We start from the raw sequence: 25,673 nt of genomic DNA, 5'->3' as shown, positions 1-25,673 counted from the left end.
ATCCCATACCTTCACTCGTTAATATCTTCTCGCCTCATCAACTTTGGGTGTGTCCTTCATTCTCTTCTACACCATCCAACATGTCTACCACTCGCTTCTCCACGTCGCTCCCTCTTCCCGGTTATGGCAGCCAGTCTCTCGTCGCCGAAGTCCTTGGCGCCGACGCCACAGCGACCACTTACGTCTTGAACTGCCCCCCTGGCACCGATGGCAACGACTGTGGCACCTACAACAACACAGTCACTGTTGGACCCTGGGGAAGCAAAACTATCCCGGCTGGCGCCGCCACCACAGGAAATCTGGACATCTTCATCACGATGTCATCTGACGACGAGGATGATTGGAAGATGTCTGTTCACTGCAAGATGTCCCACACCGTAGCTAAGGCTTGCACCACCATCAACCTGGGTGGAAATGATGATGGATCTCCCACTGCCACCGTCACCGCTTCTGATGAGCTGGAAATGTTCGACCTTACTTACGCGCCTGTCGTCATTACCGCTGGTTTGGACATTCTTAACGCCAAGCACACTGGCGTTCCAGAAGCCAGCGCCACCACAACCAAAGGTTCTGAAGAGGGCACCGCTACACCTACAACTACTTCTGGCGCGTCGACAAGCTTTACGCGTGTTTTTGGAGCCATGTCTGTTGCTGGAATTGCTGCTTCTGTTCTTTTGTTCTAAAGGAAAATTAAGTTGGGTTACATGTCATCCAGTAATTTATTCCCCTTGCCTAACGTTGATCTACCCACATAATCGCGTGAAAACTACAGACATACCCCAGATCCAAATAAATCCAAAATTGACTTTTGTAACGACGCCTCCTTGACTTGCATCGTGGTGGATCTAAATATAGATTCTGTTAACTCTTTATAAATGACATGCAATAAATCCAAAACCATGCAGTTAATAGAAACAGAAATACCAAATAAATCAGCATGGGAATGCAGGGTAAATGAGATAACGAGTCTTCCAAGATACATGCCCCTAACAGTACAGTGTCCGTAGTTCAATAATAATACAGGGTATATGAAATCAGAACCAAAAACAAAACCAAAACTCCACAGAAATATTCACCAACTCAATACTATTCACCCACCTTCTACATCGGCCAGCTGGTGATGTATTCTTACCAGAACGTAAGCAAACCTCGCAGCCATCTCTAGGACAAAGGGCTCAGGATTCTCTGGGCCCAGTTCCTCCAGAACTCGGGGCTATCTAGTAAGCTTAGGTCAAGGCTGACAAAATCGTAGTTGTCAACATTGGCGCCCTGAACAGGACCTTGCTGATTTGTCAAGAAACGCTGATGCTGATGGTGAGGATGAGCGTGAGAGCGAAGGGGAAGGCTGGCAGGGAGGCCAAAGCCAGGAGTGGGAGCGGGAGCAAAAGCGGGTGCGACCGAGGGGACAACCTGATCGATAGCAACCATCATCTGCTGATTCGGCTGGGGGAAAAGATTGGGCATATTGTCGCTCATCGCATTGGCGGGCATCGGTATGGCATCAACCTGGATGTTAGCCATACCCCCAGACACGGGTCTTAGCTGTTGGAAACCCCGTGTCTGGTTCAAGAACATATTTGGGTTCTCGCAGGAGAACCCATTGCCCTGGGCCATCGGCTGCATATCCAGACCTTGGCCCTGATTTGACCGCTTTCGTGCTTCCTCCTTGTGATGGAGGGCTACTCGACGGTCGCGCAGCTCCTTATCTTTGCGCTTTGTATGCCCGACCTTTACCTTTGTCTCTGGCAAAAAGGTGCCGTCTTGGAGGATGAGGGCTGGGATAGTGGCTGTCCCCCTAGTAGCCCCCTTAGGACGGCCTGACCTCTTCCTCAGAACAATCAGCATCCCTTAAAGTAGAGTTAGCGAATGATACGTGAATGGAAGGTGACAGTTGGATCTCTTACCTGGATGCGTGGGATCGCACTTTGACCTAGTTCGATGGCCATCGTAGCACCGCTCACAGCAGACCTTATGCCCGCCGTATATACGACCATGCCAGTCTTCCGATGAGGCGCTTGAGGCGCTGGATGGTCTAGAGCTATTAGGACTAGACATGTCTGATGGCTACTGTTCAATTTTAGCGAGTGTGGGAGAGGGGTGGTAGTAGATACTTTTCGATCTTTCGATTATAGAAGTCGATTGTGCGGGTTGGTAGAGATAGCTAGGATGGTTGTGGGTGATATACGGCGCGGATGGGATGTTCGGTGCGGATGTGTGTGTGTGTGGAGTGGTGTAGGATAGAAACCAGAAATCAGAGGTATGATCTCTTGTTATATGGTGGAAAACACAGCAAGGTTTAAGAGTTCAGAGTGTAACTTTGTGTGCATTTAGTATAAAGTACTTGCCATCAAAATGGTTGAGTCGTATTTTTTGTTAGCCACCGAGTGTGCAAGTGGTTGGGCGTCTCTGCCTAGGAAGCGGGTGATAAGATCTCTTACAGTTTGACTACAGACTCAGTTTACTACACTACCTGGATTTATCTAGGATATTCTTGGCTGTTCCCTGAGTTCTATGTTACAGAAACACGGTCTTTATAATGTAAACGATGGGGATGGAAGCCCACAGCATATCTTGGCTTTGCCTGGCCATTCATCTTAACAACGTATTTTATTAAAGACGAAGGTTCAGCTTGGCACACATCAAAGCCTGTTTTTCAAATCCTTTGGCCAAAACCTAGGTGAAAAATCTTTCCTGTTGTTAGGGCATACGTGATGAAGGCATTCTCGGAGTCATGTGCAGTGAGGTGGTTTAAAGCGCAACTTTACCCAACGGTCATAAGCCACACACGATTCAATACACAATGCTCACTGGCTAATTTAACCTGAGATGAATGCACAGCATCAACTATATATCTGAACCTAAATTTTCATGAGTCCCCTCACAAGAGTGTATGCCTATTTTTAGGAATGTGGGCGGGGACTTCGGTGTTGAAATTGTGAGAAGATAAACTGTCTAAAGTCAAAAGGTAATGCAATTCTTATTGCGAAAACTTTGCCCCTGCCCTGACCACACAAGAAATACTCAATAGTGAAGGTTTTCCATCTTCTCTAGAGCATGTATTTAAACAACCCATCTTTCCTCTTCTCTCATATTCCTATGAACCAACTTACGCATCATATGCGAACCACTACACACACCATGACAAAGTTAAAGGGAGACGCAAATGGTAACACCATCTTCCGAAAAGACTCCCTCGGGCGAAAGATCGCCTGTATGAACTGCATTAACAACCGTCGGTCCTCAAACTGCCTGCCCTCACACAATGGTAAGTAACTGTGTCTTATACTTTCACCTCTCTTACTACAAGCTAACAGGTTTACAGACGATGTCAGGGTAGTTGATGGTGTGGGTCGGAAGAAAGGGAGCAAGAACCTCCCCAAAGATAGTCGTACGTGCATGTCTTTGATTTCTATATTCTCTATCGACGCTAACTATTTCACAGAAAAGGCCAAACACAAGGTCAAGAAGCCCGCCTGTCCTCGAAAGGGTAGCCAGGGCAGGATTTTACCACTGCAGAACCTCCAGCTGCGGAACATAGTGCAGGTCCAGCCTGCCATCAGTCGCCAGGCTGGGGCGTTCCTGCAGCAGGACATATTTGGGGCTCTGCCTCAAGCGAACAATGTCCATTCTCAACCTGTGGTGAATAACATGCACGCTCACCCTCGAGCCTGCAATGTTTGTTCAGCCCCCAGCTTCCCTTTCTCGCCCTTCACCTGTAGTAGACATCGGGCATGCTGCTTTCCAGTCCGTGGTCAACTGCCAAGTGACTCCCGAGTTCGAATCCATCCTGAATCATTGGCACTCGCTTGGGCTTAGCTTGGTGGACAGTATGAATGTTCCCCAACATTGGGGGCAAATGTCAGCTACCCATGGCAGTGGCTCGAACGCGGGTGGGACATATTTCCCAGGACCTGAAGATAAGGTAAGGCTTCCATCTTCGATTTCACTTTTTCGAGCATTATGACTCCAATACTCACACGGGATTCCCAGGACTTTATAGTAATTGACAGTATTCTATGGACATAGATTGAACTTTTGTTTCTGAAACATTTGCTTCATATCTTGATAATTGTAGTTTTATGAATAAACTTTTTGACGTCTACTTTCTACTACTAACCACATTCATCTAAACTTTAATTAATCAAGTCTAGTGATCAAGACGGAATCATGGGCCTCGTCTCCGAAATGGCCAAAGTCTCTCGGTCTCAAAGTGGATGGCGGAACCTGAGGCTCCGATCCCCACCCTGACTCCCTGAGTCTGTACGTATGCCATGTTATGGTTCTATTCTCTCCCTAGCAATCACACGGCTTTAACTCTGTTGACTTGATCATGTGCATTTTCGCTTTACCCCAGCCACGGAATATGCTCTTCCGTCGTCAGTTACGGTTCGGCCTCGAGAGCGAAATTTCCCATATGGAGGTGCCCTCCGGTTCTTGGATGTCTTCCTTCTCAAGGTATAGCGGATCACTTCCTGGAACTACTACGGATTGCGGGCCGGATCTCGGTTGTTTAGACTATTCTCTGTCATTTGGCTTGGCTTAGGCGATCGAATGATGGGGCAACGGATGCTACACTTTGGATTCCGGAGCCCAAGCCTTTGACGGTCTATCGGGATATGGAGAGTGTACCAGGGTAAGAGATCGTTTTAGATACTCAAGTTAGGCAGATATAAAGACCAGCCAATTCCTCGTTGAAATTGGCTCCTCAGTTGAGCACGACACCCTCGAGATCAACCCCCGCATCAGTCATTATGAAGTCCCTCCTCGCCCTCAGTCTCTTCGCAGGTCTCTCCGTCGCCCAAAGCTCAGCCTGGGCCCAATGCGGTGGTGAAGGCTTCTCTGGTTCCACATCCTGCGTCTCGGGCTACAAGTGCACCGTTGTCAACCAGTGGTACAGTCAGTGCCAGCCCGGTACTGCTGAGCCTCCCTCTACTACCCTCAAGACTACCACTGGCGGTGGCTCTACTCCCACTGGAACACCTGGCGATGGAAAGTTCCTCTGGGCTGGTGTCAACGAGGCTGGTGGTGAGTTCGGAGAGAAGAACCTTCCCGGTACTTGGGGCAAGGACTTTATCTTCCCCGACCCTGCTGCTGTCGACGTAAGTACACGACTCCACATCACCATGACACTTTCTAACATACTGTAGACCCTCATTTCTCAGGGCTACAACACCTTCCGTGTGCAGCTCAAGATGGAGCGTGCTAACCCCAGCGGCTTGACTGGCGCCTACGACCAGGCTTACATCAAGAACCTCACCTCCATTGTCAACCACATCACTGGCAAGGGAGCCACTGTTCTTCTTGACCCCCACAACTATGGCCGCTTCTTTGACAAGATCATCACCTCCACCTCTGACTTCCAGACCTGGTGGAAGAACTTTGCTACTCTGTTCAAGAGCAACAGCCGCATCATGTTCGATACCAACAACGAGTACCACACCATGGACCAGACCCTTGTTCTTAACCTCAACCAAGCCGCCATCAACGGTATCCGCGCTGCCGGTGCCACTCAGTACATCTTTGTCGAAGGCAACCAGTGGTCCGGCGCCTGGTCGTGGCCCGACGTCAACGACAACATGAAGGCTCTGACTGACCCCGAGAACAAGCTCATCTACGAGATGCACCAGTACCTCGACTCTGACAGCTCCGGCACCTCACCTGACTGTGTTTCTACCACCATCGGTGTCGAGCGTCTCCAGGCTGCTACCAAGTGGCTCCGTGCCAACAAGAAGATCGGCATGATCGGAGAGTTTGCTGGTGGTCCCAACGAGACTTGCAAGACTGCTGTCAAGAACATGCTTGACTTTATGAAGGCCAACACTGATGTCTGGAAGGGTTTCACATGGTGGTCTGCTGGTCCTTGGTGGGGTGACTACATGTACAGCTTCGAGCCTCCCAGTGGCTCTGCGTACCAGTACTACAACTCCCTTCTCAAGACTTATGTCTAAGATTTGACGAGTTTGAGAGGTCGACAAGACAGACATCAAGCAAAAATGGCGCATCAAAGCGTTTGGGAGGATATCGTTTCTACCGTTGTTAATTCAACGCCGTCCCCTTTAGCTTAGTCCAGTACATAGGCACTTGGCCACTTTCTGTATATATTTTTATCAGTACAAATCTTTCACTATCGAACTGTTTCTTGTCCGTTCAGGATATACTTGCTTGTCACATTTGATCTACCGCTTATGCTATTTGTATTACGCTGAAGCTCACGCCACTCATCATGTTTTTCACTCTACGCACATGTCAACTTGATTATCGATGAGGTTTGTGCTTTTGCAGTTTCTATGTTTCACTGATACGCCCACTTTGATACCATGCTGCGGCTCGTGACCAAATGACGCATTTCTTGAGCTTAATCTACGTGATACAGTTCTCGAAAACTCTAAGATTTGAACGACCACTGAGTCTCCTGCCACCCCAGCCTCCTCTCTATTCTCACTCCAAACCCTGCGCCGTCTTTCGCAGGCCTTACAGCAGCTTGTGCGAAGCTACAGTCCACACTGGCAGGAAGTTTAGGGCCATCCGGCAGTGTGACATCAAAGCCTGCCAGAAGACAAGCTACCAGTCCCAGATTCTCAGCAAAGGCAAAGTTTCGACCAGGGCAAAGGTTGCGTCCACCACCAAACGCGATAAAAGCTGAACGACGCGTCTTTTCCGCGTCATTACTGTCCTTGGTTTCGATGAAACGATCTGGTCGGAAGGTGGATGCGTCTTCGCCCCAGGCATCGAGGTTGTGACTCACTGCAGCAGACACCTGAACATTCTCGCCCTTTTTCAAAAGATACGAGTTGCCTTTGTTGTCTGTTACTGTCGTGTCTTCGAGGACGCGTCGGTTGCCCGTTGCCTGGTTGCTTACGCGTAAAGACTCCCGGTAACAGCTGACAAGCAAGGGACACTTCTCATCCAAGATTGACACGTCAATAACGACCTTGTTTCCTCCATCCTTCTGTACGACTTGAGAAACTTCTTCTCTCAGCTTTAGCACTAGATCAGGTCGATTAAAGACGTTGGCAAAGAACCAGTACAGAGTGGGAATGGTGTTGGCAGTGCCCACGTGTAGTAGCGCCAGCTCGATGTGACCGACTTCCTCGTCAGGTACACCGTATTTCACAAACGCGCCGGCTCTTCCCCTGACTATCTCTGCTGCATCCTCATCCTCGTAACTTCTAGCGCCATAGTACTTACCCAGTGCTGCTTGAAGTCTCGCTCTGGCTTGATGAGCTTTGGGAGCCGTGATGGCGGGGAAGATGTTAACCAGTAGCATATTGAGGCCAGCCTCGAATGTCCTACAAGTTCGTTAGTCAAAGTTAAAATTTGGTGCTATTCGCAACCCACCAGACATCTTCCAGTAAGCTACGATCCTGTCTCAATGGGTTCTTTGATCCGTATAGTGCTTCAGAGGTTGCCATAGTCACAAGATCTCTCAACCAAAGCCAGAGGTTCGCATGTTCCAAGCTACCTTGTCCACTAATCTTGTTGATATCTTTTGATATGTAGTTGAGGGCATTTGCGTTCATACGATGGAGGTGATCCCCTGTCATGGCAGGATGAATAGCAGCGAAAAAGTCCGGTACTAAATTGGTGTTCTTAAGCTTGTCTTGAACTCGATCAGACAATAACAGTTCTCGCTGTGCGAACTCTGCCGCGAATGGCTCGAACGAAAGTGTCTTTTTGCGATATGCAGATTGCACGATAGCTGGGTCGAATATGACGTAGAGTTTACCTCCGAGGATGGGTAGAGTTGCTATTTGTCTGTGATACTTGTCGCTGTTTCCCAAGTTAGATATTTATACTGATGCACTCGTTCTCATACACACTATAACTGTTTCAAGTAGACATTCTGGTATTTCATTAAGCCGTAGAAATGCCCAACAATGGGGAATTTAGGTTTGAGCAATGGAGGCTCGCCCGTCTCAAGGGATGGTGTTGATAATCTGTGCAATAAGACAGTGACGAACAGTACGCCCAAGACGGTGAAGTAGTTTCCTGGTGATTGTTGAAGGTCTTCAGCTATAAAGCTGAGGAATCCACTTGGATTGGCGGCCATGTTTAATATTTTCGTTACGCAACTACTTGATCTGTAGCATAAACACCCAAACTTCTGGCGTAAATCAAGCGGTAGTTGGCATATTTATATCCAAGGCCAAGGGCACTAGCAGGAGCCGTTGATGTAGTAGTGCTTATGTAGGAACATATCAGTGCTGGGTCATCCCTACTGAGAGGCGTTGAAACTTGGCGTGGTAAGATTTTAAAGCGAAATCGCCAAAGCATCCTCAGTATCAGAAAAGTTGGCCGCTCAAGGGCTAACCCGTAGTAGGATAGATCTTTCCCTTCAACCCATAGTGACGCCAATAGATGAGGCGCATTCGCACTCGCTTCACATGCCTGCAGTTTGAATGTAAATATGGAAATACATTGACTAAGATATAACAAAACTGGTATTGGTATTAAAAATTACGCCTCGCTAATGTACTTTTGATAATAACGTCAAAATGCGCATTTGTCCATGAGATCATCCTTTTATGCAACTGTTCGTGCTGTCTCATTCATGCCAACTCATGCCGTTGATAACCATTTGGTAGCTCAGCAGCCCTCTGTTCTTGTGGCATCTCAGCAACACCAGGCATCTTCTCGGGCGAATAGTAAGAATGTACTCCATCATCCGGCGACGCAACGATAGGTGAGTTGTTGTGCTTGTCGTCTGAAGGGTCCGAAGGAACGGGGCTGTGTTTGCGCTTATTGCGCCGCCAGAAAAAGAATCCTGCCAGAGCTAGAGCGACGACAGCGAGTGTGATGGCTACTGATATGCCGGCAACCGCACCGGATGATAAACCAGTGTTTCCGCCATTGTCACTACTGCTGCTATCTTTGGTGCTTGATTCGTTGCTTGAAGGATCGGATGTGGCGGTCGCTTTCGAGTTGGAGGCTGTCGTGCCGACTGTGGTAGCAGTACTATCGCCTGTCGATTCAGGTGGCGGCTGAACGCTTTAGCAGATGACCCATTTCCTAGTTTTATAATAACTTACCGCGCTGTATGTGGTAGAGTACATCTCATTGTTGACATTTCCAACGCTCTGCAGCAACCAGTGTTGGCGTGGTTGTTTCCCCTCGAAGTTCGAGCTCATAAAGACTGGACCGTCTGGAATACAATCCATATTCCACTTGGTACCGTTCTGCACGTTTGTTATTTTGTATGTGTCGTCTTCGCCCCATAATGACACGTCCCATTTTTGCTTGTCGGTATCATCAGTGGCCATTAGACACGGTCTTGTGCGGCGCTTTTCGTCTATAACGTCGGCTCGGTAGCATACTGAGAGCTGTTTCTTGACGGTCGTATCGGAACATCGTAATTGGTATCGGCCCGGCTTGTCGTCTATTTTTTGCTACGAAATTGTTAGGTTCTTGTTCCACTAATTGGAATGCGATTGTGAACGTACAAATTGCCAGTAGGAATCTTTATTGCCAGGCCAGACTCGCAGATCACCACCTGGAGCAGTGGGCTGGAGCATGCTATTCAAATCTTTATCGGCTGTATCAACAGCGAGCTCGGAGATCTGGTACCACACATTGGGGTCTAGATCTGTCGCAGGTTCCAGGGTAGACATTTTGGAAGCAGGTGGGTTTGTCGCAATTGGAAAAGCCCGGAATGGGTTGAAGCAAGAGCAAAAGCTGAGAGGAGAAGGGAGCAAAAGAGTTGACCGATGGAGTGGATATGGAACACGGACAAAAGAGCTCAGACTAAACAGGGTAGGGCTGAATTACAGTACTAATTTCACTAACGAATCCACTCAGCAAGATTATTTGTGGGAATATACCAGGTTGATTGACTTGTGTTTGCTGTGCTCAGCGGCAATCTTGTCCAAAGATTGGATCATGAATGGTTGCCAAGTGTTTGATGTTGAGTTCAAAGTGGGAAATCACGCTGTCAGCCTTGTCCCCTTTATTTCTGTTCCACATTCAAAGGCGCAGTGACATCGATGCTCACAACTAAGTAAGCAATTCATTCAAATTTCATGTCATGAAGCTGCGTTGTTCAGCCATGTCGTGGTTCTGTCTAACTTTGGTGGCTGTTGGACGATACAGATCTTCTTGCTGGTTTCAAATCGGCCCTGACCCCAAGAGGTACCCATCCAATAAGATTACTGTGGCTGGATGCATGTCAGACAGGATCACTACTTAATTACCCGACCCTTCAGGGGAATGTCAGCTGATGTCATGAACGTAGCAGGTTTAAAGGTGAAAATTAGGATCATGTAGGTGATGAGCGACAAAGCTAAGGGCATTGTACCTGGTCTCGATACGATAGACTACGTTATAAGCTTAATTGCAGCTCCCTCTTCTCATCGAGAAAACTTTGGGATCGATCGACGATGCGATCCAACGGCTAGACCAAGGTTTGACAAGATGGAACTCCGTCTCCGTAGGGCTACACGTGGGAGACACGCTAACCTCCAAATCCGGTGGATGGTCAACCATATGCTTGTAAATGTCATCACTTACTACTCACTGCACCGGTATCGGGTAGGTATGATCAAAGAGGGGAATAAAACAGCCTCAATGGGTCAAGTATAGCCGAATACTTGTGTCCCATGGGCGTGCTTGTATCAGAGGTGCCATATTGTAGTATCGTTACAGAGTATGGTTCTAGTGTTTGGAGATACGACGGAACGACAGGCCGCGATACAAAATATACTCGACTGTATTGTGGTCGAGGTATCCTGAAATAGAGTCACTGCCTTTTACTAGTTTGCGGAACCAAAGATGTGGAACCACAGATACGGCCTCAAACCTAGTCAGTGACAGTCATATCGCAGCCATCTAAACTAGGAAGAATTCCGCGGTTCAGCGCCCGTTCAATAGCGGACGCATATCAATTGTGGAAATATCACGGCTCAAACAAACCTCAAACGGGAATAAATCCAGCTTCCCCAGATCTCCATCCCATCAAGCCGAGGCAACTTTTCGGATAACGCAGCTCAATGAGAACATTGTCCGCTAATCGACTTCAATGACGTCTCCAAGGACCCCTGTTCGCTTATCGCGACTTTGGTGGGACACACACCGCCTTGTCTCTGGTCTGTTTGGAGCTTCAACCGTCTCACCGGTTTAGAGGAAATGACAGCCATTCATCTCCTCCATCGTTGAGGTTCTGGCGTCCAGGATGAACAAGAATGTAGCATTCATTGTTTCACAGATCAGCGACATTCACTTCACAACCACCGAGCGCGATGTCCTCATACGCTTCCTCGTCTTCTCCTCTCGTCTCGCCGCGTGGCTCCTCAGTCAAAAGAATGCTTCACCGTCGACGGTGCATCGGTGGCAGCTTCTGATGCGACAGCTATCGCTCACAGCAAAGCTTCTCCGCGTCGGGAAATTCACACAGCAATTCCGCTTTGCCGCACGGAGCTTAACGGGTAGACACCAGGACCTTTTCCTGGGGTACGTTACTGTGATTCGTCAACTGTTAACGGCTGTGTACATGACATGCGATAACGCAACGGTGCTCAATAGCATCGGTTTCGTCCCCTGGAAGGGTGCCAAGACGTTGGAAAGGAGAGCTTTCCGGGTATGGTTTGCCGCAGGTGTTTGCGGGCTTGTTGCGCAGGTGTACTGCCTGTACCAATTGAAGACATCAGATACCAGTGATCAAGGTCAAGGTGATAGGCAGTCTCTCTTGTAAGCATCGTCCTCCTCCTATCACATGCGCCGCATGGCAGCTGACGTGATTGACAACGCCGCAGTCGAAAGACGGCCAGCAAGCTCCAATTAGTGTCTAGTCTCTGTGATATCACCGTCTCATCAGCGGCTGCAGGGCTTGTTCAGTGGGATGAAGGAGTCGTTTGCGCCAGCGGGATGCTGAGTAGTCTGATTGCCATCTACACGCAGTGCAAACCATCACTGAAGCGATGACTAACCTGGTGAAATAATTATCATCTGCCGTTGATTAGATGGTAATGAGGCGGAATTAGAGTTCTTGGCGATACTCGGGTGTCATTCCCCAAGAGGAACTTGTTCTACACTGAGGCATTAGTCCAGTTAGCTCCAGCAGAATGGCACCATTAAAAAAGTCTATTGCCGACTTCGGAGGCTAGCAGCAATAGTTTGATCCCTGTTGGGTCTGCAATGTCGTTTATTATTACTTTCTATTTACCCACGATGAATTGTAAACCTGGTGATGAATGGTTATCTGACGAGGTGATATGGCCAAGTCTCTTGGATATCCCACACTTGCTGGTATCCAATCACATGGTAAAAGGATCAATTGATGCGTGATTATCGCCACAGCACCTCGAGATAGATTAGATACAGTGGAATTACTGGTCAGGGTCTGGACCTCAAACCCCTGAAACCTAGCCAGCCCAGCACGCGACAGCATCCAACGACCTTCCTTGTCTGGGCAACGCAACGTTTAGCCTCTTGATTGTGTGTTCCTAAAACGTTTAAAGCCTTTTCTTCTGGCATGAATGTCCAGACACACTAGAAACTTGACAGACCAATCTACTCCTGCCAAGAGAATTTGACATGGCTTGGCCTTGCCGGGACACAGCACGCCACTGAAGGAGAAATACTCCTAGAGGGGTCTAGCGAAGGCAGCTCTCTCATGCAGGGGGCTTTGAATATGGCACTAGACTGGTCTAGCTAGCACTGAATGGTCTGTGTCTTCAGCCGCTGAGCTTTAGGTCACTGTCAGTCTTACGGGCCAGACCCCCAGAAGGAGCATCAGTCCCCATATTGAAGCCGACGAGGCCGAGTCCATGGTACAATTCCCCTCGTTTTGTCTGGATAGTTATCATCTGCTTATTCCCCCCCATCGAATATCTGTCGATCTCTTCCCTCTTTCTTCACTCCTCTTTTACTGTCTTTTGCTTTCATGTACAATTTGCCATGTGGACTCACGGACCATCTATGAATATCCCCGTTGAGTTTTATAATTAATTACCTGCATTGTCCTTGTCACTGTCTGTCTCAAAGACTCCACAGCCTTAACCTTGGCGGACCCTCACGATCTTTTCGCCTTTATTTCTCTCTCTCTCTTTTCTCTTTTCTCCAATCTTTTTTAACTTGTCGCGCGCATTGTGAAACAACCTCTCACAATGTCACATGACATTAAGAAGACGACCGACATCAAAGTCGAGGTCGCTCTCGCCCGCGATGTCGAAGCCATCGAGATGAACGACATGAGCGCATCGTCGTCGCAATACAAGGATGACGGCAACAACAACAACACCACCAAAGCCTGGGCCGTCTCGGTGCCCAGCTCAGAGGAACAGTCCAGAGAACAGAGCGATTGGTTGGATGGTTTTCGAAGGGCCGATCGACGAAAGATGAAGAAGGGTTGGGATAAACAATACCAGTCTGAGGAGCCACCCCAAATCCCAGGCGATAACAGATACTTTGACATAAGAGCTGCCAATGCAAAGACGGCGACGTCGGCGCTGGCAAGGGAATTGAAGGGAAGGCATTTACAGATGATTGCTTTTGGTGGTGCTATTGGTATGTCCACCCATCATCGCAAACGACAAATGGTCTTGCTAATGAACCAAAGGTACTGGTCTCTTTGTTACTTCCGGTACAGCTCTTCACGAAGGTGGCCCTGGTAGTGTTCTGATCTCATACATTGCCATCGGTGCTCTACAATACTGCACCATGCAATCGCTCGCCGAACTCGCCGTCATCTTCCCCATCGCTGGTTCATTCTCTGCCTTTTCCACACGTTTCCTCGACCCCTCATGGGGCTTTGCTATGGGATGGAAGTAAGTCATAGTCATCAATTACATCATTGAAGCTATATCGAGTAGTGGGGTGCTGACCAAACCAGTTATTGTCTCCAATGGCTCTTCACTCTACCTCTCGAGATTATCGCCGGCGCTTTTACTATTACTTACTGGAATGAGGGTATCACCAAGTCCGTCTTTGTCGTCATTTTCCTTGCTGCCATTTTCATCATCAACCTCTTTGGCGTAAAAGCCTACGGTGAAGCCGAGTTCGTCTTTTCAACCATCAAAGTCACTGCTATCGTCGCCTTCATGTATGTGTCTTCTACCCACCCCCCATGAGTCTCTTGACCAAGCCCGTTGACTAACAAACCCTCTCAGCCTTCTTGGAATCGTCATCAACATTGGAGGCGAACCTACAGGAAGCTACATCGGAGGCCGCTATTGGGTTGACCCAGGCTTCTTCAACAACGGCTTCAAAGGCTTTTGTTCCGTGCTCGTCACGTCATGTTTCTCATTCACCGGCACAGAACTTATCGGATTAGCAGCAGCCGAGACAGCCAACCCTCGCAAGTCCCTACCCAGCGCCATCAAGCAGGTCTTTTGGCGCATCACGCTCTTCTACATCGTCTCCCTCATGCTCGTCAGCCTATTGGTTCCTCACAACGACCCTCGCATCCTCGATGCCAGCTCCTCCAACTCTGCCGCCTCACCCTTCGTTGTCGCCATTGAATCGATGGGAACGACAGTCTTACCAAGTGTCATGAACGCCGTCATTCTTATCGCCGTCATCAGTGTTGGCAACTCTTCTGTTTTCGGTTCCTCGCGAACGCTAGCTGCTCTTGCAGATCAGTCTATGGCGCCAGCCATCTTCTCCTATGTTGATAAGCAGGGTCGTCCGTTGGTGGCTATCATCTTTGCCTCCTGTGTCGGATTGTTGGCTTTTATTGTTGACTTGAAGGCCCAAAATGTTATCTTTAACTGGTTGTTGTCTGTTAGTTCTCTTGCGACGCTGTTTACCTGGGGCAGCATTTGCCTCACGCATATCCGATTCCGCAAATCCTGGGCCCATGCATCGCACACTCTCGAGCAATTGCCCTTCCGCGCGCGATCCGGCACCGCTGGATCATGGTTCGCTCTCTGCGGATACACTCTTATCCTGTTGAGCCAAGTCTGGACGGCTGTTTCACCCGTCGAGATGAAGGCAGACGCGACAACAGGAGATATTGTTCAAAATGTCTTCCTTCGACTGATGGCTGTGCCCATTGTTCTTGTCATGTACGTCGGCCATAAGCTTTGGTACCGAACGAGCTTTGTCAAGTTGGAGGACATAGATATCCAGACGGGACGAAGATACTACCGTGTGCATTTGATGAATGAGGAGGACAGGGAAGCGAGAGGGGCATGGCCTTTGTGGAAGAAGATCTATCGCCAAGTCTGCTAGCGGATTTAAATATATCTCTTTGTTGTTATTTTAGTAGCCTTAAATCTCACTTGCATTAATACCAGATGTGCCGTGCCAGCTTGGTCTGTAAGCCACAATGTTGAGCGGTGTGATCATTACCTTTCCTGTTCTGTTGACGTGATGTCTGCTTTGCATATCATGCATGTGATCTGGTTTCGTAGTGTGTGGCTTTGAAGGCATTGCCTGCTCTTCTGTTGTCACATGAAAATTGAATCCAAGTAAAGAAGGTGCAAAGCCAATTGTCACTAACAAAGAGAGACAGACCACACTTTATGGCCCATTTGTCTAGTTTCCATCCTGCAGGAAACCCCTGAAGTACCGACAGAAGCCGTTGCAAGCCTCAAGAAGAGGAATGCACCCCTGGTCAGTTCAAAAGTTCGTGCAAGCTTTACGCATAAACTTCATATATGCAGCATTGCGGCGTCTCTGTATCCCAATGAAACTATTCTTTCACGTTTAATAGGGCTTTCCTGTCGATTCAAGGGAAGTGGGGAGTCAGGGCAACCTTTTGTAAATGTGCGGATCCGTTTACTGTTGCAACAAGCACTCATTACCGTAAGGTGTAACTTGGTGAGAAGAACCACCGAGTTCGTTGTAAACAAAAGCAAAACAAATGCGAAGAGTACTGGAAACGGGTCTTGCAAAATTCTACTGGTGGAACTGAAGTTGTTGTCGAGGACTGTAAAAGTCTGCTGCAGCACATAACCCAGGGTACCAAGCTATACTCGCCGCTATTAAGGGATCTCCAAGTCTTCCAAGGGACCTTCTATTCCAGCGCATGTCACCAGTGCCCGGTTAGTGGAGTGTCTAGTCCATGACGGTAACAGGAAGTCTAGTCTAGTTGTGCTTTGGCGTACGGAAACAAATGACCCAAGAGTCTGTTTTAAATTAACATCAAGTCACCTAATAGTTACGTCTCGTGTCTTTGCAGCCATGTTCTCCGTTACCCTGGGACCAATCTCAAGAAGACCAAGTAAGATGGGAACAAATACTTTAACCGAGTACCTGGATCCCTTTTTACCCAGTTATTGAGTGCTTGAGCCGTGCATTAGCCTTGTTGTCTTATCCCGGGAACCACAAATCCTGTCCCGCTTGGACATTCCCTTCCTCCCGCTTCCGCAATGCAACCTTGGAATTTCTTGGCTGAAACGGTTCAGCAAGCCTCTGTGATCCAATCGACATGGATGCAGGGACGCCAAAGAATCCATTCGCCATTCTCGTTCCGAGCTCTAGAACTAACATCAATAACAAGATCGTGATATTATATGACCAGAGCGATATCATGGGACGATCTGGGTTGAGGCTCCTACTGGATATCAATACGAGCTCTCATCCAAACAACGACCTCTTTAGCAATTTCAGTGGCACTTTTACAGCTTAGATACAGCAAGAGGTCACAAAGACCTAACAGAGTCTCCTCCAGATACGGAGACGGCTCCGAGCCCAGTCCTGTGCGGATCGTCTCAGGCACACGCAAATTTCGGGTGATTTACCGGACTTCCCGCCAGAACTTGAACTTGACTGGAAGAAGGGTTCTCGGTTCAAGCCATTGATTTCCCTCGCTTGTTAGCACTGTCACCTCAACTGGGAACCCTTGCCTACCTTGCAGCAACGACAATGGTTTCACTCATGTTCAGGTTTTTGGAGACAACAACCAGGTCAACTTCCTGATCTAGATGTCAAGAAACACCGATTGCAGAACTTCTTCAGCCACTTAATAAGAGTAGCGGTCTCTTATACTATTCAGTTAAACTCTCCGTCCCCCTCGCGGGAAATTTCGTCTCACTGTGTCGCTCAGTCCTGGCAGCGAATCCTACGGGTTGCAGTAGCTGCTTGGCGTTGTCCTCTTAATGAAAGCCTGCATGCACGTCACTTGTGGTACAAGCAGGCCTCATTACAGCACTCGGAGTCACGGTGCAGCGACAGACATTTTATGAAGCACATGTGCAACAGTGAATACAATGGAAATTAGAAACCTGTAACACAAAGGTCTCAGTGCTGAAAATCCCGGTAATTTGGATCAGATACAAATATGTATAACATGTCGCTTTCTGGATCGAGATTCCTGTAATTGCTGCTTCTTTTTCTTCTTTTTGGCTGTTGGTTTCGCCTTTTCTTTTTCGTGAACCTTGACCCTTGGACACGATTGTTGTTGAGATATACATCGGGCATGTCAAGTCCTTTAACACCTCCCAGCGATGGGAGTCCCTACTTCCCCATTACGGAGCGCTCCGCGAGCCTTGCGAGAATACATATTGGTGTTACCTCTCCTCTGATTGCTATTGCGTTGATCATGTTCGTGGCGAGGATATGGCTGAGGGTGAGACCGGCTTGGAGGATCAGTTGGGAGGATTATAGCATGACGATCGGGGTGGTAAGTTACCAGCTGACACAGACTTCATGGTTCACGGTCACTGATTGAGATTACTTCAGGCTGCCGCTTGTGTAGACTTTGGCTTTCTAATACCTCAAATGATCACACAACCTACGCTCATAACCGAAGAGCAAAGAATATGGACACGAAAATACTCCTTCCTCGCAATCCCCGTGTGGGGTATCGCCATGATGTTCATCAAAGTCAGCATTGCAATGATGATGCTCAGAATCCAGCCAAACCTGCTTTGGTGGCGCATATTCTGCTATGTTATAATGTCCGTCCTGGTAGCTTACGGTGTCGCAAACACTTTCTTTATCCTCTTACAATGCCGACCTTTGGAAGCATCATGGGATGCGTCTGTACTGCAAATGGTCGATGGAGCCAGCTGTCTCCCAATTACTGGCATTCTCATCATGTCAAATCTCGGATCTGGTATCAATATCTCAACCGATATTTTACTTTCTTTGGCACCAACATTGTTTCTATGGAAGCTCAAGCGGCCGTTGAAGGAAAAGATACTGGTCGGTGCGTTGATGGGTCTGGGAATGTTTGCAAGTATTGCCTCGATCGTCAAAGCCACCCTGGTAAAAGAATTCGGCGGATCGACAAAAGACCCATGGGCCCTCACAAACGCAATCTCAACGTGGACAGCCCTCGAACAGATCCTTATCATGATTGCATCTTCGGCGCCCTTCTTGAAACCTCTTGTGCAAAGTGCTCTGCATCGCATGGGATGGACATTATCGGGCACCTCGGCTGCTCGTTCAGGCTACGGCAATCACTATCGCGATATGAACGGGCAGAGTGTGCGTCAGTCAAGGATCGTCACCAACAGGTCTATGACTTCTCGGAGAGATATCTACGGTGGAGACGAAGATCCGTTCGCAGTGGGAGAAAGCGCCGACGCCATCCCATTAGAATTAAAGGCTTTCGAAGGGGGAAAGGGAACAGAGGAGAGGGATGATGCGACAGTGAGAGGGGCGCAGGGTTCTATGACAACCAGGTCATGGGAGTCGAGGGACGAGAGGGGGAGCATGGACAGGGAATATACACCGAGCCATGCCGTATAGGATTTGCTATGTACTTACTAAAAATTGACTGATTCTCCGTTCTTCATTTATCCATAAAGACTGGGAGTGAAATGCACCATTGAACCAACAGACCTGAGTTTGCATACGCGAGGGATGATCCTTGACGGATCAAGTATGTGGAGTTGGGAATGCTTGCTTGCTGCGGCTAGGAGAATCGGATGATCAGGAACTCATAGCCCTGGGAACTCATCCTTGGAGAATAGACAAACAGGGCCTGCAGAGAGCAGTGAAGACGGAATTAGCAAGACAATTTGGGTCACTTTCAACCAAGCTCTTAGTTTACTTATTCTTTGAACCGTAAGGCTTAGATGATAGCTTTCTATCCCCTACCCACGATCATCAAATGATCCCTTCCCCACTCGCATTACCTATACATAAGATTGTTTAGCCTGGCAATGACTGACTACTGGGAATCTGCATTGATAATTTTCTTCAAAACCTATCATTAACCGGTTGGTCCTCTCAAAGCAGGGGAGCCTAGTCGGCCGAATCCCCGGATCCTCTGGACAAGGGACACTTCCCCTGCATCTGTGCTTTGCCGCAGTCCAACGTCGCAGTCCCATTCCTCATTCCCAAAGCCACGGAGCCACCGCCCAAAGCCTACCCAGTAACTCTCTTCAATCCTATCAATAGTACCGCATTGCAGGAACAAAAGATCATGCATATCTTGGCCCCTCGGTAATACAGCACTATTTCGTGATACCCTGTTCAGGTACAGGCGAATCCTTCGACATACAAGAGGCTGAAGTCGTCCAGTGTGTGTTCTGCTACTTCCTTCCATGCAGATCACCTCATCTCAAACACTTGAGCGATCACCTGCAGCTCTGAGACTTGTCTTTCTGCATTGCCTTCCTTGATCAGTCCACCTTCGCTCGTAATCTGACACCATGGTTGCCATCAAGACTTTGTGCACCGCTGTCCTCCTTGCTGGCGTGGCTCTTGTTGAGTCCAAGGCATGCAAGAAACCTTTTATCAGAAGAGAGTGGTATGTAGTTCTGGTGTAGCCTTCCTGAATATCGATTGACTTTCCAATAGGCGCTCGCTCAGCTTGAGTGAGAGGGATCGATACATCAAGGCGCAGAAGTGTCTAATGAACAAGCCTTCTCAGTCATCACCATCTGATATTCCCGGTGCTAGGAATCGATGGGATGACTTTCTGGGAACGCACATCATCAACGCTGATGACGTCCACTTTGTGGTATGACCAATCACCCGTACTGCGTTTTGTTTGCTTCAACTTTCTTACACTTACAGGGTGTTTTCTACCCCTACCATCGCCTTCTGATGCATGCTTACGAGCAAGAGCTCCAAACATGCGGCTGGAAGGGTGGCGTTCCCTACTGGGACTGGACTCTTGATGCTGCAGGTCCAGACAACGACACATCTGTCTTCTATGACTCTCCCATCTTCGACAACAAGCATGGCTTTGGTGGGAACGGAGCTTGGGTCCCCGGTAACTTCTCTAACCCTGAGCCTGGTCTACCTGTCAACCCTCCCTGGGACGTGCCCGATCGTTCTGGTGGAGGCTGCATCAAGAAGGGTCCCTTTGCTGGGCTTAAGTCGAACCTTGGACCTGGAAACGGCACTGCATACAACCCCAACTGCATCCGTCGCGACTTTGCACCGCTCTCTTTTAGAGATATGTCTGGTCCTGATGCTATCAAGGATGGCATGAGACAGAAGGACTTTGGATTCTTTGACCGTGTCACGGAGAGCACTTTCCACTCTGGTGGTCACTGGGGAGTTGGCGGTTTATATGGTACCATGACTGACAAGTGGCAAAGTCGTAAGTTGTCCCTCAACCCCTAGAGATAGATGATATTTACTGACTCTGTTAGCTGCTGACCCTCTCTTCTGGGTACACCACGCCAACGTCGACCGCGCTTGGTGGTCATGGCAAATCCGCGACCTCAAGAAACGCGAGAAAGATGTGTCGGGGCCTCTCGTCAACTTTGATTACGCCAACCAAGCTGCTGGCAATGTCACTCTGAACCATCCCATTGCCATCTTCGAGACTCGTCAGTTAAAGGCCAAGGTCAAGGACGTCATGCACATTCGCAAGGGACTTCTCTGCTACGACTACGAGGACACTTACTAAAGGATGAAGGAATATGCTGTTATGATTTGTAATATTTGTACAGAGTTCTCTTTTTTTTCGTATATCTTACGATATTTAATTGCACAGCAACTTCCCAGAGGGGTAATTTTGATTAGGTACATCTTGCACCATGGAGGCTTTCTTACAGGTTCAAAAGGGAAATTGGTTGACCCGTCGGATGCAATACGTAATTAATTGCGCCGTCGTTCCGAAAAACCTGCAATCATTTCTCACGTAATGACGAAGTGCAGCGATGCTGACTCAGAATGGGGGGTCATAGACTTGTAGCTCAAAGGGCGTTGTCATGTAACGAGCGGTATAAATAAGTCTAGGGATACTGTAGTTACAGAAACTATCAGGACATCAGACCACCAAAACCCAATTACATCTTATCAACTATACCATCTGTTACAATGTCTTCCGATTCTTCAGTCGTGTACCACTATCTTGCCATTGGCAAGCTCGGTCGTGGTGAAGTCGTCAAGTAAGTGTTCCTGACAGAGGGCAACATTTGTTACAAACGAGCTTCATTACATAAATCAGTGACTTGAATGGGCTAACTTGCCATAATAGGCTGTTCTTGAAGGATGCCGGCCTCCCTTTCGAAGAGAAGAGATATCCCTATGACGATACCTGGAAGGAGACCAGCGAGAAGCTCCAGAGTCAAGGTATCACCCCAACTGGACTACTTCCATCTATCGAGTACAAGGGCCTTGTTCTGAGCCAGGTATGTCTCTGACTTTTACGTCTCTCATACTAAGCTAACGTGTATATACAGCATATCCCAATCCTCAGGTTCCTCTCTCGTGAGCTCGGCAAATACGACGGCCAAACGAGCCACGATAAGTATCTGGTAGATGCAGTAGCAGATATCTACATTGGGTGGAGAGTATGTGGAGAGTTCCCATCGTTTATGTCGGATGCTGACTATAATCTAGGCTGGTTGGGTGTCTAATCTGAGCAATGCATCCGAGGACTACAAGAACAAGACTGTCCCCAAATACCACGATGTTCTCGAGAAGTACTATTCTGAGCGTGAGGGTCCTTATCTCCTTGGGGATGAAGTCAGCTATGCAGACTTTGCCGTCTACATGTCGATAGATAACGACACCAGGACCAAGACTATTCCAGTAAGTTATTCCAAGGTTTGTCAGAGAGTTTTGGCTAATACCACCTCTAGTCCAAGCTTCCAGACGCCCTTCTTAAGTTGAAGGAGGCATTTGAGAACCGGCCCAACATTGCTGAATACATCAAGCAAGAGTAGGCTGTAATGTCTACGGAACAGCAAGGCATCTGGTAGGAAGCAGATAGGCTGGCTGCTGAGCTTTAAGATATGAAATAAACACACTAAGAAGCTTAATCTAAGCAGCATAAGCTCACCTACTGATTTCGTCTCTTATTTTCCCAATGTCCAACTTCTTCGATGCCGTGAGGGGCACGTGGCCGAGTTATGTCTAGAATGTGTATCCGTGGGCTAGACGAGGTAGTACTATTTTGATGAAGTGCAAACTAAGCTGATAGAGAGTCAAGGTGGTTGAATGTTAAAAGCATAAACAAGTGTCCTAGTCTTACTCGCTCAGGGTCTCAGGTACCAAGACAGTTTCCGGGTAGCTGTCGAAACACGCTTACAGCCGTCGAGTTCAGGGTTTTTCGGAACCGTTTTGAAGACTTTGGCAAATTTAGAAACATATGCAACGTTCTGAACCACTGCGGTGTCTCACAGAGTTATTGGATAATGGTTTAAGGTAAGCGGCGTAACGTCTACCTACCTGCAGTCGGAGCATCTAAAACCTCGTCAATACTGATTACAGCACAGGCTGAACCCTCTTTCTTCAACTTGATGACATCCAACGCCCCCTTTCTGTCTTTCCCTCCAGTACCTCCTGCACTTGCTTTACTCTATCATCAGATCGTTACAAAGGCATTTTGAGAATTTCCAGCTTACGTATACTACCTGGTTTCCATATCCATGCTGTCAGCTCTACAAGTCCGGGTTATCCAAGATAACACCCATCAGGGCTTTCGCTCCAGCAATCCTTAGCATCTCTCGTTCATATCAAGCAGATCGATCATTGGGAAATTAACAGGCCTTGCTCCCCCTGAACTTGGCATCCATGGGACGCCAAGGGTTCTGGAATAAATGAGACCCTTGCCAAGATTGATGTGCGATTCTAGATGCTACATATTCAGCTGGACAAGGGCTCATCGAAGACTGCGGAGTTGATGAATGTACGAGCGTCAGGTGAAGTGATCAATTGAGGGTTGCATAGCGGGTCGAATTTGGGGGGTATTGACATGTGAGAGTTCAGTTTGGAGACATTTCCATTGACAGGTAGCATTAGAAAATGCTACATAATGATATATCAAAGTCCGCTTGCGGCGCAGTCTATCAATTGGTCTGTATGACCCAAGGGAGCTGTCCGTAAGGCCCGGCCTGTATGCGAAAGCGAAGTGTAACGAGTCCGCAACGTCGGCTGGGCTGAGAATCAGTCACGGCACGATGATGGTTGGCTAGTTAAGTACAGTTGGTGGGCTAAGAACAACTGGGTTTGGCTGGAAACCTCAGTTTGGTGTGCGCGTACGTGTCGCGGGCGAAGCATAATGAGTGGGTGGTAATTACATGCCGACCGACCCGGGATACCATTAAATGGTGCTGATGTCAAAGATGCTACTCGGCGCGACGATTATAAACAGCAGACCTGCGAGCAATAACTGCTTCAAGCATTCGTATAATAAAATTCGCTGGCATTACCATATTATAGTCGTATATAATTACCCATTAAACCACCCTACGTAAGCTTAATACTCTCCTTGTACTCGTCGTTCGAAGAGGTCTTGTCGAAGAATCTCGTCCAGCACTTCATCATGAGCATGTTGAGCAAGTATAATCCTGCGCAAAGTCCAATCGCACCAAGGGCGTACCAAACCCAGGGTCGATCGCCAACCCACATCAGAGCCTTGGTATCACCGTGGTGCCACGACGCACCCTCGTAATCTGTAAGGTACGGTTCCAGGGATGTCGCATTGATGACCTGCACAGTCTGTTCGGGCAGAGAAGGCTGCTCGAGGAGGTAGTTCTTGAGGGCCATGGTGAGGAAGAGCGGTCCTGCAGAGACCATGACTGCGACGTGAGGGACGATGTGCCTCCAGGGCTTGGTGATGTCGTTGTAGAGTTGGATGCGCGAGAGGGCCTTGGTGAAGGCGGGGTGACGGGCTGATGTGATCATCATATCGTTGGAGACGCCAGTAGGGGTTGTAGACTTGAAGACGGCGTGGTGCTTTGCGCCGATGGCCTCGATCTGCTCGAAAGGAATGGAAGCATTGCAGAGTGTGTCCATGTCGAGATACATACCACCGTAGTGGTGGAGAACGAAGTAACGGATGGCATCGGCGCGCTGGATGTTGAATGGGAAGTTGTCCCAGGTGTCGATGAACCAAGGGTACTCTTCGGAGATGAAGTCGCGGGCTTTGTCGTCGGTCCAGTGCTGTCAAGAATTAGCTTCCATGTTCCCGCAGGCCTCAACTCAATCCTAATCAACATACCATGTACGTAAAGTCGGAGTAGGTAGTTTTGCAGCTCTGGACCAAGTCTGTCCATGCCTCAGGGATTGTCTCGTTCGCACTCGTCTGGTGAAAGATTCTCGGTATCGTCTGCTGCTCAGGCAAAGTAGGTGGGATAGAGGTATCGTTGAGCGTAAAGGTGAGCCGTGCGCCGAAAAGCTCCTCGTTGCGACGGAGCAATGTGATGAGCGGCCAAAAGATGTGGACAAGAACAGTAACGATAAAGATATCGATAAGAACCAAGATCACATTGGAGCGACGAAGTAGTCTTGGCACTCGGTGGTACTTTTTGGGGACTGAAGACGCCCAATCCATGTGTTCTTCATCGTAGGGCGATTGGCAATCGGCGCGCGAAGGGCCGAGGATTGGAGAGGAGGACATTTGGAACCGAAGTTGAATTATTAGAAGGTATAAGCAAAAAGAAGAAAGAATAAGCAGTTCAGAATTGACAAAAAAAGGAACCACCAAGCGGTGTTGAAGTCCTGTGCCAAGTCGCGATCGGATTTGTTTTGTTTGGCGGTATTAAGGAGTGAGAGGTTTAAAGAGCGAAGCTTGGCTTCGAATTAATCTGAAGGAAAGTGGAGGCTTCGCAGTGCAGGGTTGAGTCGAGTTGTAGAAGGGGTTGACCCTTTATCGCCTAAAATTCTTTTCACTTTTGGGGGTCATCACTCCACTGGTGGGCTGTTAGGTAGGGGACGACATATAAAGGCGGTCACTGGAGAGCATGCAAGTCGGGAACACCTTTTTTGTCAAGGACGAAATGAAACGCCCCTTGAACTAATTTAGCACTAGATACAGGCCAAGCTAAGACTGTGCCGAATTGGATTGTAGGATATGGATCTCCTACGTCACAGCTGACATTGCTCAGGGGCTATGTTATGCATGCACAAATTCAATCCCTCATGGACTGCTGACACCTGTAAGAGGAGGTGGTAGCCAGCGCTGGAGTTGGTGCACAATTTGCGACCACGCGCCCTGTCCAACCAATTCCAGCAAGGCGTATCTCATCTCCCTGGTTCAATGCCCACCGCCCGCCCGCATCCCGCGACACTCCCTGCTATTACACTACTGTACCCAGTTGTGTCGTGTGTCTGTGTGCGTCTGTGTCGCGCGGCGGACGGCTTTTGCAATGCGGCACGCGAGCGATGGTACCGGTAAATCCTGATCGCTGGCGCATCTCCCTTCCCTGGCGCTCGTCGTCGGAGCAAATCTTTTTCCCACTACCGACCCGACCTGCTGCCACAAGTCCTGTACAAACAAGGCAAAGAAAGGCAAGGACAGGTCTACCAGGTTTATTCTCCGCGTCTTCCGAACTAATCCTTGGCTTTGCTTTACCTCTTTTTTACCTACACCTTAAAACCTA

At 48.5% G+C, this 25,673-nt stretch overlaps 12 protein-coding genes across 12 annotated transcripts; 8 read left to right on the top strand and 4 right to left on the bottom strand.

The window, feature by feature from the left end:
* Positions 1–80: 80 nt before the first annotated feature.
* FGSG_03792 (uncharacterized protein) lies at positions 81–683 on the top strand (the record flags this gene model as incomplete). The annotated part of the gene is made up of 1 exon (XM_011323593.1): positions 81–683. The coding sequence occupies one exon, from the start codon at positions 81–83 to the stop codon at positions 681–683; it is 603 nt and encodes a 200-aa protein (XP_011321895.1).
* Positions 684–1,161: 478 nt separating this feature from the next.
* On the bottom strand, positions 1,162–2,055 carry FGSG_03793 (uncharacterized protein; the record flags this gene model as incomplete). Its single annotated transcript, XM_011323592.1, has 2 exons — positions 1,162–1,847; positions 1,905–2,055. 2 exons carry the CDS (start codon positions 2,053–2,055, stop codon positions 1,162–1,164), a joined length of 837 nt encoding a protein of 278 aa, XP_011321894.1.
* A 1,083-nt stretch (positions 2,056–3,138) lies between these two features.
* On the top strand, positions 3,139–4,087 carry FGSG_03794 (uncharacterized protein; the record flags this gene model as incomplete). Its single annotated transcript, XM_011323591.1, has 5 exons — positions 3,139–3,265; positions 3,323–3,388; positions 3,443–3,639; positions 3,686–3,922; positions 4,076–4,087. 5 exons carry the CDS (start codon positions 3,139–3,141, stop codon positions 4,085–4,087), a joined length of 639 nt encoding a protein of 212 aa, XP_011321893.1.
* A 664-nt stretch (positions 4,088–4,751) lies between these two features.
* Positions 4,752–5,948, top strand: FGSG_03795 (endoglucanase 3 precursor; the record flags this gene model as incomplete). Its single annotated transcript, XM_011323590.1, has 2 exons — positions 4,752–5,099; positions 5,148–5,948. 2 exons carry the CDS (start codon positions 4,752–4,754, stop codon positions 5,946–5,948), a joined length of 1,149 nt encoding a protein of 382 aa, XP_011321892.1.
* A 437-nt stretch (positions 5,949–6,385) lies between these two features.
* Positions 6,386–8,050, bottom strand: FGSG_03796 (uncharacterized protein; the record flags this gene model as incomplete). The annotated part of the gene is made up of 3 exons (XM_011323589.1): positions 6,386–7,289; positions 7,339–7,770; positions 7,821–8,050. 3 exons carry the CDS (start codon positions 8,048–8,050, stop codon positions 6,386–6,388), a joined length of 1,566 nt encoding a protein of 521 aa, XP_011321891.1.
* A 499-nt stretch (positions 8,051–8,549) lies between these two features.
* FGSG_03797 (uncharacterized protein) lies at positions 8,550–9,608 on the bottom strand (the record flags this gene model as incomplete). Its single annotated transcript, XM_011323588.1, has 3 exons — positions 8,550–8,981; positions 9,030–9,386; positions 9,441–9,608. The coding sequence occupies 3 exons, from the start codon at positions 9,606–9,608 to the stop codon at positions 8,550–8,552; spliced, it is 957 nt and encodes a 318-aa protein (XP_011321890.1).
* A 1,556-nt stretch (positions 9,609–11,164) lies between these two features.
* Positions 11,165–11,913, top strand: FGSG_03798 (uncharacterized protein; the record flags this gene model as incomplete). The annotated part of the gene is made up of 3 exons (XM_011323587.1): positions 11,165–11,442; positions 11,515–11,679; positions 11,745–11,913. The coding sequence occupies 3 exons, from the start codon at positions 11,165–11,167 to the stop codon at positions 11,911–11,913; spliced, it is 612 nt and encodes a 203-aa protein (XP_011321889.1).
* A 1,184-nt stretch (positions 11,914–13,097) lies between these two features.
* On the top strand, positions 13,098–15,697 carry FGSG_03799 (general amino-acid permease GAP1; the record flags this gene model as incomplete). The annotated part of the gene is made up of 7 exons (XM_011323586.1): positions 13,098–13,497; positions 13,550–13,757; positions 13,823–14,032; positions 14,100–14,996; positions 15,242–15,249; positions 15,473–15,546; positions 15,647–15,697. The coding sequence occupies 7 exons, from the start codon at positions 13,098–13,100 to the stop codon at positions 15,695–15,697; spliced, it is 1,848 nt and encodes a 615-aa protein (XP_011321888.1).
* A 1,656-nt stretch (positions 15,698–17,353) lies between these two features.
* On the top strand, positions 17,354–18,630 carry FGSG_03800 (uncharacterized protein; the record flags this gene model as incomplete). The annotated part of the gene is made up of 2 exons (XM_011323585.1): positions 17,354–17,557; positions 17,617–18,630. 2 exons carry the CDS (start codon positions 17,354–17,356, stop codon positions 18,628–18,630), a joined length of 1,218 nt encoding a protein of 405 aa, XP_011321887.1.
* An 856-nt stretch (positions 18,631–19,486) lies between these two features.
* FGSG_03801 (uncharacterized protein) lies at positions 19,487–20,749 on the top strand (the record flags this gene model as incomplete). The annotated part of the gene is made up of 4 exons (XM_011323584.1): positions 19,487–19,636; positions 19,687–19,849; positions 19,906–20,437; positions 20,490–20,749. The coding sequence occupies exons 1-4, from the start codon at positions 19,539–19,541 to the stop codon at positions 20,747–20,749; spliced, it is 1,053 nt and encodes a 350-aa protein (XP_011321886.1). The 5' UTR covers positions 19,487–19,538.
* Positions 20,750–21,162: 413 nt separating this feature from the next.
* Positions 21,163–22,110, top strand: FGSG_03802 (uncharacterized protein; the record flags this gene model as incomplete). Its single annotated transcript, XM_011323583.1, has 5 exons — positions 21,163–21,233; positions 21,323–21,476; positions 21,528–21,638; positions 21,688–21,879; positions 21,930–22,110. 5 exons carry the CDS (start codon positions 21,163–21,165, stop codon positions 22,011–22,013), a joined length of 612 nt encoding a protein of 203 aa, XP_011321885.1. The 3' UTR covers positions 22,014–22,110.
* A 1,373-nt stretch (positions 22,111–23,483) lies between these two features.
* Positions 23,484–24,691, bottom strand: FGSG_03803 (uncharacterized protein; the record flags this gene model as incomplete). The annotated part of the gene is made up of 2 exons (XM_011323582.1): positions 23,484–24,234; positions 24,293–24,691. 2 exons carry the CDS (start codon positions 24,689–24,691, stop codon positions 23,539–23,541), a joined length of 1,095 nt encoding a protein of 364 aa, XP_011321884.1. The 3' UTR covers positions 23,484–23,538.
* Positions 24,692–25,673: the final 982 nt, after the last annotated feature.

This window comes from Fusarium graminearum, chromosome 2 (genome assembly GCF_000240135.3).
Source record: "Fusarium graminearum PH-1 chromosome 2, whole genome shotgun sequence".
NCBI lineage: Eukaryota > Fungi > Ascomycota > Sordariomycetes > Hypocreales > Nectriaceae > Fusarium > Fusarium graminearum.
This window is presented reverse-complemented; position numbering and strand designations above follow the sequence as displayed.